This window comes from Ascaphus truei, unplaced genomic scaffold, assembly GCF_040206685.1.
Source record: "Ascaphus truei isolate aAscTru1 unplaced genomic scaffold, aAscTru1.hap1 HAP1_SCAFFOLD_3233, whole genome shotgun sequence".
Classification (NCBI taxonomy): domain Eukaryota; kingdom Metazoa; phylum Chordata; class Amphibia; order Anura; family Ascaphidae; genus Ascaphus; species Ascaphus truei.
In genome coordinates this window covers 5001-18932 of record NW_027456217.1, presented here as the reverse complement: position 1 = coordinate 18932, position 13932 = coordinate 5001, and the positions used below count along the sequence as shown (strand labels likewise).

Sequence of the window (13932 nt, the reverse complement as noted above, 5' to 3'; positions counted from 1 at the left end):
GGGTGACACAGGGGACACACGGCATTGCAGGGTGACACAGGGGACACACGGCATTGCAGGGTGACAGGGGACACACGGCATTGCAGGGTGACACAGGGGACACACGGCATTGCAGGGTGACACAGGGGACACACGGCATTGCAGGGTGACACAGGAGACACACGACATTGCAGGGTGACACAGGGGACACACAGCATTGCAGGGTGACACAGGGGACACACGGCATTGCAGGGTGACACAGGGGACACACGGCATTGCAGGGTGACACAGGGGACACACGGCATTGCAGGGTGACACAGGGGACACAGGACATTGCAGGGTGACACAGGGGACACACGTCATTGCATGGTGACACGGGACACACGACATTGCAGGGTGACACAGGGGACACACGACATTGCAGGGTGACACAGGGGACACACGACATTGCAGGGTGACACAGGGGACACACGGCATTGCAGGGTGACACAGGGGACACACGGCATTGCAGGGTGACACAGGGGACACACGGCATTGCAGGGTGACACAGGGGACACTTCACCACAGGGTGATACAACGAACACATCACAATAGGGTCACACAGAAGCACAGGTAGAGGGGGTGGGATCCTTGCCCATAGAGCTGACACTCTTTCACCCCCAGAATAAGAGGGAGTTCTATGAGACTTCGCTGCTCCAGGAGATGAAGACGAATCAGAAGCTGCAGGAATACGTCAGGCACCTGGAGAGCACTCTGCACTACAGCGGCCTGTCCCTCCGGGGGGCCCCCACTGTGCGTAACATGGGGGTGTACTGGTTAAAGTGCTGGAGCTGCGGATAGTCTGTTATCTAGATACACCCAGCGCTATCACTGCCCCGCTCCCCTCTGCTATTCCTGCACTGACCCACACACATTACACCATCCTCTGCTATTCCTGCACTGACCCACACACATTACACCATCCTCTGCTATTCCTGCACTGACCCACACACATTACACCTTCCTCTGCTATTCCTGCACTGACCCACACACATTACACCTGCCTCTGCTATTCCTGCACTGACCCACACACATTACACCTTCCTCTGCTATTCCAGCACTGACCCACACACATTACACCTTCCTCTGCTATTCCAACACTGACCCCATCACACATTCCCCCCCACCCTCCCCCCTCCCCCCCCCCCATCACTGACCCCCCCCCCCCCCCCCCCCCCCCCCCCCCCCCCCCCTACTCCACTGACCCACAATTACAACCTTCCTCTGCTATTCCTGCACTGACCCACACACATTACACCTTCCTCTGCTATTCCAGCACTGACCCACACACATTACACCTTCCTCTGCTATTCCTGCACTGACCCACACACATTACACCTTCCTCTGCTATTCCAGCACTGACCCACACACATTACACCTTCCTCTGCTATTCCTGCACTGACCCACACACATTACACCTTCCTCTGCTATTCCAGCACTGACCCACACACATTACACCTTCCTCTGCTATTCCTGCACTGACCCACACACATTACACCTTCCTCTGCTATTCCAGCACTGACCCACACACATTACACCTTCCTCTGCTATTCCAGCACTGACCCACACACATTACACCTTCCTCTGCTATTCCAGCACTGACACACACACATTACACCTTCCTCTGCTATTCCAGCACTGACCCACACACATTACACCTTCCTCTGCTATTCCAGCACTGACACACACACATTACACCTTCCTCTGCTATTCCAGCACTGACCCACACACATTACACCTTCCTCTGCTATTCCAGCACTGACCCACACACATTACACCTTCCTCTGCTATTCCAGCACTGACACACACACATTACACCTTCCTCTGCTATTCCAGCACTGACCCACACACATTACACCTTCCTCTGCTATTCCAGCACTGACCCACACACATTACACCTTCCTCTGCTATTCCAGCACTGACCCACACACATTACACCTTCCTCTGCTATTCCTGCACTGACCCACACACATTACACCTGCCTCTGCTATTCCAGCACTGACCCACACACATTACACCTTCCTCTGCTATTCCAGCACTGACCCACACACATTACACCTTCCTCTGCTATTCCAGCACTGACCCACACACATTACACCTTCCTCTGCTATTCCAGCACTGACCCACACACATTACACCTTCCTCTGCTATTCCAGCACTGACACACACACATTACACCTTCCTCTGCTATTCCTGCACTGACCCACACACATTACACCTTCCTCTGCTATTCCAGCACTGACCCACACACATTACACCTTCCTCTGCTATTCCAGCACTGACCCACACAGATTACACCTTCCTCTGCTATTCCTGCACTGACCCACACACATTACACCTTCCTCTGCTATTCCTGCACTGACCCACACACATTACACCTCCCTCTGCTATTCCTGCACTGACCCACACACATTACACCTTTCTCTGCTATTCCAGCACTGACCCACACACATTACACCTTCCTCTGCTATTCCTGCACTGACCCACACACATTACACCTTCCTCTGCTATTCCTGCACTGACTCCCTATTGACTCCCAATTGTCCTATTGACTCCCAATGACTGCTATTCCTGCACTGACTCCCTAACACACACACACACTACACCTGCATCCCTCTCTGCTATTCCTGCACTGACTCCCTAATACACACACTACCCCTGAATCTATCTCCCTCTGCTATTCCACATTGACCCCCACCACACATTACACCTGCATCCCTCTCTGCTATTCCAGCACTGCCCCCACACACATTGCACCTCCTACTGCTATTCCAGTACTGATACACACACACTGCATCTGCAGCCCTCCCATCTATTCCATTACTGACCCCCTAACACACACATTACACCTGCAGCCTTCTCTGCTATTCCTGCAATGACCCCTAACACACACACACACTACACCTGCAGCCAGCTCTGCTTTTCCAGTCATGCCTCACACTCGGGCCACTCTGCCACCCCCATAATGACCTCCCAACTCCCTGCAGGCCACGGACGTTTCCAAATCTCACAGCCAGTCGGATATATCCCCCACGAGGCCCTCCATTGCCCTGCTGCGGCCTCTCAGCTGTAATGGGGGCTCAGAGGACCCAAAGGAAAGGGCAGAACCTGCTCCCGGCGGCCAGGACCCCACCCGTGGCTCCCCAACCCGCAGAAACTCCCGGGGGCCCCAGAACACAAGAGGGCAGAGGGTGAACATGACCGAGACTAACCAGGACATGAGCCAGCTGAAGGACCAGTTAAAGGCCCTGAAGTGTCAGGTGAGAGATACTCGGCATCATTATACAGCGCAGCGTGTTCATTATCAGTGTATAATCATCATTATCCTACAGTGCAGCGTGTTCGTTATAAGTGTATAGATACTCAACATCATACAGTGTGTCATGTTCACTATCAGTGTATAGATACTCCACATCATTATACAGTGTGGCATGTTCACTATCAGTGTATAGATACTGTTCATCATTATACAGTGTAGCATGTTCATTATCAGTGGATAGATACTCTGCATCATTATACAGCGCAGCATGTTCATTATCAGTGTATAATCATCATCATCATCCTACAGTGCAGCGTGTTCATTATTAGCGTACAGATACTCAACATCATTATACAGTGTGGCATGTTCACTATCAGTGGATACTCTGCATCATTATACAGTGTGGCATGTTCACTATCAGTGGATACTCTGCATCATTATACAGCGCAGCGTTAACGCTCCCCTTTTTTACCAGACAGAAATGTATGCCGCAGATTTTAAGACTGAACATACAGACCGGCAGCGAATAAGAACGGAGAACGACAAACTGAGACAGAAGGAGAGGGACATGAGGGAGCAGATGCTGTTACTGCAGGAGCAGGTAGGAGGCAGCGGCCATCTTTAATGCAAGAAACTGCTTTCATGCAAGTTTTTTTATTTTTTAAAGGAACAGTCTTCCACCTGTTACCCCATATAACTCCTTTAATTTCCCCTTATAACTTCTCCTGGTGGGGCCTATTCATAAGGTGACCAGATTTGTACATGTAAATACCAATATTTAGAAAACAAATCAAATCACGAACTGAGCCCCCCCCCCCATCCCTCTTCCCCCCCCCCCCCCATCCCTCTTCCCCCCCCCCCCCCCATCCCTCTTCCCCCCCCATCCCTCTTCCCCCCCCCCCATCCCTCTTCCCCCCCCCCCATCCCTCTTCCCCCCCCCCCATCCCTCTTCCCCCCTGTATGATCAAGATGCCGCTCGGCAGCAGCGCAGCGTGACATCACCGGATTGCGCTGGCGCCTGGCAGCATCTGGTATAATCGAGCCCTAAAAGGCCGTTTCTAAGCGATTTTTGCCGTTATCAAAGATTTCTGAATAGCTACACATGCAAAGTCGCTTGTAAAGTGCACTTACTAATCGATAAGTCCCTTATCGAAGTTTAGTGAAAAGGCCCCTATGATTCCTTTAATTTCCCCATTTAACTGCTCGCTCCCTATAACTTCTCAGCACTCTATGTATGGTTATAGGCAGTATTAGAGTGTCAGCTCTTCTGCCCTCAGCTGAAGATATACGAGGATGACTTCCGGAAGGAGCGCTCTGATAAGCAGATCCTGCAGCGGCTCCTGAAGAGCAGAGCGTCGCTACGCGAGCCCGTGCTGGTCCATCGCTGCAATAATGGGCCCGACCACAAGGGTGTGCTCAGGGACATCGCCGGCAGCAGGAAGCGCAGGGAGGAGAGCGACGGGGAGGGGTTGACGCCACCCTACTGCATTGGGTATTAGACTTATCTGTAGGGTCACAGACACAGACTTGTATACTTACACCGTGTGCGCGCGCGCACACACACACACACACACACACACACACACACACACACTGAACCTGCCCTGTCTGGTACCCCAGTCTATACATGTTTATTTTAATACAGCGCAGTCATTTATATAATATAAATATATAATATACACATATGGTAATCCTTCTAATAAATAATATACCTCCTGCGGAGTTTCATTCTTTCGGTACTGCAGGAAATTCGTTACCATCAAATGATTACAAGCTGGGCAGGTCCCTCCCCTGCTGGGTGACAGACAAGGAACATGCGAGTCGAGCGAGACAGGCAGAAGGGACCTAGCAAGAGTATATCCCTCCCCCCGCAGGGTAACAGTGACAGACAGAAAAAACCTATGGCTTTGTGATGGCAGGGACGACTTAAGTGGGTAATAGGTCCCCGAGCCGTGTCACCCTGCAGGGGCAAGGATCAGACTCAATGCCCATACAGTGGACATTGTGTCTCCTAAGGTTGAGCGACAGAAGTGACCTATGGCACACTGCAGGGTGACACATGCAGTCTATCCCTTCCAACACCAGATGACAACGAATGAGACAGTTTGTCCCTCCCGCTGCAGGGTGACAGAAGGGACCTATGGCACAGAGCCCTCACAATACGCCGTCACACACCGCACGAATATACTTAAGCATAAATATTTTTATTCGAAAGCACAAAAATACATTGAATTTCTGGCCTTTGAATCCCGATTAACAGAACTGATCCTCATAATCTGACCACCTACAAGAAAACAACAGAGCAGCCAGACAAAAAATAATGGAGGCGAAAATAATAACTGGGTAGGGAGAATTGGACCTTTATAATATAGGTTCTCTTTGGGGCATTTAAATCGGCGATATCCTCCTTATCTGACAAATCTGGGAGATAGTGAGGTTCTGTGCCTGAGACAGGTTCTAGGTGGCGGTTCTGTGCCCGAGACAGGTTCTAGGTGGCGGTTCTGCGCATGAGGTGAAGATAAGGAGGTTCAACACATGAGATTCAAGGTGGAGGTTTTGTGCACGGATGAAGGTTCATGATGGAGGTTCTGTGCATGAGGCAAAGATTGTAGGTGGAGGCTCTGTGCATGATGTAGAGGCTCCGCCCAGGGAATAAAGAGACGAGTTCGAAAGAGGGCTTGAGAAGTGGGAAGCAATGTTTTAAGCTGTAGAAACTCAGGTGGTCCGAATAAGCATCCAGTTAAATGGATGCTGCTCTGCGCATTATGCAGGTGTATGGAAGGGGGTATATGCACAGTCGGCAGGGCATGGGGAGGTTGGGATGCACAAGGTAGGCTCAGAGCATGATACCGGGAGGAGAGCTTGGGGCCAACTCCAAGTTGATGACTGTCACAGGTGGACAGCTCCAGGGAGAGCCTCACTGCAAGAGGATGACCGGACAGAAGCTCAGTAGGGAGCCTCAGCGCATGAGGAGGCTGTGTTTGGGTCCGTCCACACGCTCCAGCTTCTCAAAGTGCTTCCTGGCATTGCGGATGTTGATGAGGGTGGCAGCGGAGGCTGAGGGAGAGAGAGAGGGAGAAGGTTAGATCCTCCAGCTGTAAATGAAGAGGGAGATCAGACGCGCAGGGGGGAGTGCAGGAGAATAATGTTATGAAAACAATAAAAGGGTAATGGAGAAAAGGTAGACAGGGGGGAGAGAAAGTGATAGAGCGCAAGGAAGACAGAAAAAATGACATCTGTTTTAGCTGAGGAAGGAGGTACTTGATGGTGCATAGAGGAGAGACGAACTGACGCACAGCCAAAAGAGTGGGTCACCAATACGTGGTTGAAGTTTGCTTTTATGGATCAATAAATAAAATCAATCGGAGGTAGGTACCCTCCTTGATAAAGTGTACTGTTGTACACGAAACGCGTAGGAGGGCACCTACCTCCGCTTGCTTTTATGGATCAATAAAGAATCATACTTCAACCACGTATTGGTGACCCACTCTTTTGGTTGTGCGCCAGTTCGCCTCTCTACACTTGCCAGCATTTCTACTCGGCTGCACGCCGCTCAGGACACTCAGATTGGGGCAATATGTGAGTACTTTTGGACTTTATTTCAACCACAATTCATTCAAGGGACCATCCCCATGAGGAATATATAGGGGCTTTACTCATCTTCAGGGATTAATTAGCCCCACAGAGGATTTTGTATCTTCATTAACCTCACTAGCCCCATTCTGTGAATTTATCTGTACTACATGAATCATAGTGATTAATGCGCTCCAGCGCTGGATCCATAACTACTTTACTTGATGGAGCAGACAGATGTAGAAACAAAAGGTGAATGAGTGAGAGTGCTAAAGTGCAAGTGGTGTAGGAGGAGTGCATTTGGACTCACGTATCGAGGGGTCCGACATCACGACCATCACGTAGGTGTTTGACGTGAAGATGTCAATAAAGGCGGCAAAGTTGGAATTCCGAACTTCCATACTTTGGAAGGAGGCAGCCAGCTTACTGTAACAAAGAAAGAGATCGCACAAGGGTCAGCGCATCAGGGTCACTGAGGGGACACCATGCGTTGGGTCCAGGTCACAGAGGAGGCTGACACACACACACACGCACACGCACACACACACGCACACACACACACACACACACGCTCACCTGCAGCTCAGCTTAAACTGCTTGATGATGTTACTGATCTTCTCAAACCTGTGGATGTCCCTCTGTTCCTTACACTGATAGTGAGAGATTACCTGGGACACAGAGGGGGTAAGAGAAGCAGAGAAGGCCTAAAAAAATATTAATCTGTACCCCTAAAGTGCAGTGGTGCAAGGAGAAGGAATACATTATTATTATTATCTAAAAAAGGAGAAATTAAAAAAAAAAAAAAAAAAAAGTGGTAAAATCAGAATGGTAAAAAGAAAGAATGAACAAAAAGATTACCTACAGAGGAATTAAAATCAAGGATGAAAAAGGAACAGATTGAAAGAACGAAGGGGTAAAAAGTTGAACAACACCGGATTGATGGAAAAAAAAAAAAAAGCTGTGTTAAACCTTTTTTGGTTACGAAATTCTATAAATATATTGTGAAATTCTGCGGAACCCCAACCCTCTCTAATAGCGTGTCTGAGATCAGATGCATAGTAAGGAACCCCAACCCTCTCTAATAGCGTGTCTGAGATCAGATGCATAGTAAGGAACCCCAACCCTCTCTAATAGCGTGTCTGACATCAGATGCATAGTAAGGAACCCCAACCCTCTCTAATAGCGCGTCTGAGATCAGATGCATTGTAAGAAGCCCAACCCTCTCTAATAGCGTGTCTGACATCAGATGCATAGTAAGGAACCCCAACCCTCTCTAATAGCGCGTCTGAGATCAGATGCATTGTAAGAAGCCCAACCCTCTCTAATAGCGCGTCTGAGATCAGATGTACTGTAAAATCTTCTGTATTTGGTACAATTTTCAAATGACCCTGAACATTGCAGGGCACTCTTTTGGCATGCCCGGGGAACCCGCAGAAAAACACTTTTCTAGAGACTCAGCTGTGAGGAGCCTTCTCCAGTTGGCCCGTGGTCCCCCCTCACCAGGAACGTTGCTCTCTCGAACAGTAGCACCTCGTCGGCTTCGATGATCTCAGCGAAGTTACGGAGGTTTAATTCCAGCTGCTGCACGTTGGGAATCAGCTGATAGACAATGCTGGACCAGGCCTAGGGCAGGAGAGACAGCTGTTAGAAGCACAGATTTACTGCCAATGATTATCACACTCTGTTCCCTGGTGAACTAATGACAGTAAACAAATGGGAGGATCCAGGGCACTACGGATTTTTAAGAAATGAAATTTATTCTAGGCACACACAACGTTTCGAACTGTACAAAGCTCTTTCTCAAGTGATGGCAAAGTCACTTGAGAAAGAGCTTTGTACAGCTCGAAACGTTGTATGTGCCTAGAATAAATTTCATTTCTTAAAAATCCGTAATGCCCTGGATCCTCCCATTTGTTCATATATCTTGACATTACACCAGACAGGTTTTTTCCCTGAACCACGGAGCACCGGTACCTCAAATTGCAAGTATATTGCTTTATTATACTCTTACAGATGTGCTAGACATAACCCTTTTGTTTGAACTGATGACAGTGACATGTTTAATGGGTCACTGCCACATAGAAGCTATGACATAACACTTTTAAGTGACCTGATGACAGGGACGTGCTTAATGCGTTATAGGGTCAGTTTCATGTAAGTTGCACATACCTTGTAAAGGGTCTCGTCCCATATGGAAGTCCTGAAACAGGCGCAGTCCAAGGGACGGGACAAACGTCTGAGATCCTCCTCCCGCTCCTTAAATATCTGAGGGGAGAGGAAATGGTTTAGTGAGAGGGAACGTCCCCATGGTGGGGTGACCCAGACACTGCCACAGGTCCTGCAGCATCACCTATAATACTGGCAACTGTTGTAGGGTCCTGGCACGTAAAAGCAACACAAGAACAATCTATTGGAGAGTCCTCTCCTATATGTGACAACACTTAAACATGGACAAGAACCAGCACATTGCGAACTCCACTGAATGGACCTCACTATAGGCATCTGCTCAGCCTATGTCAACTCACCAGGTCCCTCTGGTCCTCTTGAACCAAGTCCATCTTATGCACCAGGCAGAAGACCTTGGCATCGGGGGAGTTTTGAAGGATGGCTTCCAGGCACGACTGGTAATAATGCATGTCCTTCTCCAGCTCCCGACTCTCCACGTCAAACACATATATCAGGACCTCCACATTGCGGAAGATGTTATCTCGCTGGCTCGTGAAGTAGTTCTCCATGAAGGTGTCCTGGCTGTGGGAAGGGGGCAGGGACTGTCACCGTGGATAGAGGTGGTCTCCTCATACAGGTAAAGAGGATGTAAACGGTACATTAATCAAGGTCACCATGCATGGAGGGGAGTATCTGTACCATCTCAGACAGAAGGGAACTATGGGACATGGAGTATGTCGTTTTCACCAGAGGGTGACATGAGGGATGAAAAGTATAGAAACAGTGGCACACCGTTACTCATAAAAAATTATTACATTGTTCTCTCACTGGTGCTCACCCTCCATTGAACCCGGCGTCTCCAAGCTGGATCCAGAATTATGTAAATAGTTGTTATGGAGGAAGCACACAGGCGTCTGATATGCAAGCAAAACTTACTCTGTATTTATAACATCAGCAGAGCAGGTACAAACGCTTGTACCTGCTCTGCTGTTATACAGGGTAAGTTTTGTTTACATAGACTCCTGTGTGCTTCTTCCATCACAACTATTGACAGATATGAGGGAGCTATGGAACATCGCTCTCACCATCACTCTCCCAGTGCAGAGAGAGAAGGGACACTTACCCACCACAGTCCCACAGGTTCAGCACCAGATTCCCCAAGAACCGTACATGAGAGTGTTCAACGTCAACTGCAAAGGGAGAGAGGGGCGAGAGAAGGGGTGGGCGAGAGCATTACAGCATAGAAGAGGAACAGACCCTTTAAAGAAGATGGCCAAACCAACCCATCTTTTATATATTTCTCTTCTTGCCCACTCAGGGGATATTTATTTTAATCTGATGCTCCGTTCAGGAAATACAAGTGTTTGAATTAAGTGCCAGGGAGCTCAAAACGGCGCTGTACCCAGAGCCCAGTGCAAACTGAACCTCAGATGCTAGAGATGAGGGGAAAAAAATTAAGAAACAAACCTCATGTAGCTTTTGGAAGCCTTTGCTTCAATTACCATTAACCACGTCACTTTGCTCCTACGTGCGACTGATCCTTTAACCCATTAAATGTGTCACTCATTAAGTCACTTTTTTGCTACTCATGCCACATAAATTCCACTCCTGTCCCGGCTGGGGGTAGCTCTTACTTGTTGCCCCCAATCTGCGCGTGTCCCGGGCAATATAATTAGCAAAGATGATGGATCTCATGCTGGTTTTCCCAGAACCGCTCTTTCCCATCAGCAGCACCTGCAAGTGTAAAGCCATGTTTAATATGACTGGCGGGGGCAAGAACAGGCAAATACCCTTTCATTCACAGCTGCACCCAAGTTTACCCCAAAGATGTGAATGCAATAAAAAAAAGTGTGTATGCACAGACAATAGTATACACAAAACAGAACCAGGTCCAGCAAATTGGGATGCCTCCTCGTGTGGTCTAAAAGCAAAGGAGAAAAACAGCAGATGGGGGCATACGACAAAAAAAAAACTCAGGTCAGAAGAAAGAACAAGCACACCAAAAGTAGATCAAAAAGGGGATTTGAGAACTAGAAAGAGTCATTCTGTTTTGGTCCAACATGCACTGAAACATTGGATGCTGTTATGACTCTTTTTAGTCATTAAATAACCTTGGTGATGTATCTAGTTTTGGTGTGCTTAACTACCTTGATCATGTATGCATATACACACACACAATCATGTGTGAATATGTATGTGTGGGCGATACATGTATATTTACAAATATACATAATATATATATATATATATATATATATATATATACATACATACATAATATATATATATATATATATATATATATATATATATATATATTTAACTATTTAATATATATTTAATATTTATATTTAACTGACTTGATATATATATATATATATGTGTGTGTATATATATATATATATATATATATATATATATATATATACACACACATATACACACACACACACACACACACACACACACACACACACACACACACACACACACACACACACACACACACACACACACATATATCAAGTCAGTTAAACGTCATACAATAAGATTTCTGAGGTTCAGGGTGGTGATGTTATTTATATTAGTGAGAGAAAATGTATCACCACCCTTATCGTATTGCCTGGATATATATCCATCATATTAGAAGAATGAATCAGGTTGATACACAAAGGGGGGTGGGGGGGAGGAGTGATATAAAATGTTTATCACCTTTTTCTTCATGGCTGCGCTGGGCATCACACAGACAGAACCCTGCGGGGAACAGAGCACCACAGGGGTTAGGTAACAAACAGGGAACCACTACACAACTCACAGGGGCTTCTAGTGACCTTATTGCCCTCTGCGGCTTTCTCCCTAAAAAAACCTCAGACATCTTGCCCCTCTCCTCCCAAATTACCAACACCACACCCCCAGCTTCTACCCTTCACTCACTTCCAATTACCCTAGAGCCCCCGTCTCCCATTTTAATTACCCGCAAACTCGCCAATTACCCCCTACCCCTCATTTACAACCCAACCCACCCCTGCCTCCACAATTACCTCACAGCCCCCTTCCAAATACCCCCTATTGTACCACAGACCCCATACCTCCCCAATTACCCCAAAGCAACTCCAGATACCCTCTGCCCTTAATTACCCCCTTCCAAATACCCCCTATTGTACCACAGACCCCATACCTCCCCAATTACCCCAAAGCAACTCCAGATACCCTCTGCCCTTAATAACCCCCTTCCAAATACCCCCTATTGTACCACAGACCCCATACCTCCCCAATTACCCCAAAGCAACTCCAGATACCCTCTGCCCTTAATTACCCCCTTCCAAAATCAATTAACGCACATGCCTCCACCCTAGCCTCTCTATTCACCCGCCGCCATTCTAATTACCCCCCACTAACTGCCTCAGCCCTCTCTCTTTATCACTCCAGTCGCACCCTTCACCGTCCTCATTACCCCAGCACCCCTGCTATTACCCTTCCTATTAGTCCTCTCCTCGGTCTCTGCGGCCTTCCTGCCTCAGCAGCACAGCGCTTCCATCATATGACTCGTCACGTGACCAAGCACCGAACAGACGACGCATGCGCGAAGAAGCTGCTCGGGACCTGTAGTTCATCGAGCAGGCAGTCACGTGCGATCACGTGACGAGGGAGGAAGCTGAGACCTTCCTCACTGCGCATGCGCCCGCGTGGCGGTGGGCGCGAGCCTGCCGGGAGTTGTAGTGCAAGCGGTGCGGACAGGAAGCAGGGGACATTTCACATCGCGCATGCGCCTCAGTGGCACTTGGCGCGGTAGCTGCCGGGATTTGTAGTCCAGCGAGTGGGGAAGGAAGCAGGTGGAGCGGGGAATGTAAAAATGAGTTCTACTTACTGCTCCTAATAAGGGAGTCTTGATAAAGTGCGTGGGCACGAAACATGCTCCGTTTTTTGCCTGTCATCTGATCTCATGAGTGAATAAGGCTGCGCTTATAGTGCCGACGTCGCATCAAAACAAATGCATTGCTGCCGTAGCGTGCGCTTCTAGTAAGCGTGACGCGACGGAGCGGCGGCGTGGTCGCGATCCCTGGAAGTCATATCAATTTGATTTTTCCGGCGACCGATAACGTCACCCGTCGCCAATAGCGAAAGTTATCATTTAATTTGCAGCGACGTCGCTGGCGACAAGGGCAGTGATTGGTTTAGAGACAGTCACATGTGGCGACTGTCTCTAAAAAATCAAATTTGCCCGGTTTCCAATTTTTTTGTCGCTCTGTCGCGCTTACTATAACCGCTTGCGACAGAGTCAATTGATTTGTTTTGAAGCGACGTCGCCGTCGCAAGGCACTATAAGTGTAGCCTAAAGCCTGATTTTTAGTTACCTTCTCTCCAGCAATTTTTTGTTCCGATGGTGCGACACGTTTTTCTACTTCTATTACTGATCATAATAATCAGATTAATAAAAATGTTCAAAAATGACGATATCCTTGTGAAGAAGAAAGTTAATTATGTTTGTAATCGTGCGTTTCCTCGTATCATATATCATATATGAAATAAAATATCCGAAAACAGATGTCTTGACAGTTCATTTATTTATCCTAAGGCAAAATAACAATAAGCTTCATCTACAGGTACAGGCCAAACTAAAACATACTATGCAATGTTCGTTCATTCTTTACTTTCTGACGTATCTACTCTAAAAATCGATTCATATAGTAAATCCTAGCCATTACTTTAACCTATGCATAGCTTGTTAGCATAAAACAATAATACAATGTTAAACAATCCTTATAAGGCTGCGGCCCCGCTAGCGCTGACCGTGCTCATGCATGAGAGTCGCTTGTGACGTCACCAACTCTCTAAGCATGAGCGTCGGGTGTCCTGTCTATTTTGCAAGCGCGGACGGGGGGGGGCATTGAGGGCAAGTTGCGTACGCTTCAAAG

General features: G+C 47.9%; 2 protein-coding genes across 3 annotated transcripts; one reads left to right on the top strand and one right to left on the bottom strand.

Moving 5' to 3' along the window:
- Positions 1–620: 620 nt before the first annotated feature.
- Positions 621–4993, top strand: LOC142483364 (uncharacterized). Its single transcript, XM_075583451.1, has 4 exons — positions 621–771; positions 3006–3278; positions 3753–3878; positions 4555–4993. The coding sequence occupies exons 1-4, from the start codon at positions 682–684 to the stop codon at positions 4774–4776; spliced, it is 711 nt and encodes a 236-aa protein (XP_075439566.1). The 5' UTR covers positions 621–681; the 3' UTR covers positions 4777–4993.
- A 469-nt stretch (positions 4994–5462) lies between these two features.
- On the bottom strand, positions 5463–12642 carry LOC142483363 (ras-related GTP-binding protein A). 2 transcript variants are annotated; one of them, XM_075583449.1, is made up of 10 exons: positions 12491–12642; positions 11729–11770; positions 10651–10750; positions 10140–10206; positions 9376–9598; positions 9020–9115; positions 8351–8473; positions 7427–7554; positions 7161–7276; positions 5463–6334 (listed from the first exon to the last, which is right to left on the bottom strand). In XM_075583449.1, exons 2-10 carry the CDS (start codon positions 11753–11755, stop codon positions 6237–6239), a joined length of 978 nt encoding a protein of 325 aa, XP_075439564.1. In that variant the 5' UTR covers positions 11756–11770; positions 12491–12642; the 3' UTR covers positions 5463–6236. The 2 variants fall into 2 exon arrangements, with proteins under 2 accessions (XP_075439564.1, XP_075439565.1); XM_075583450.1 differs by having other exon boundaries at positions 7427–7518.
- Positions 12643–13932: the final 1290 nt, after the last annotated feature.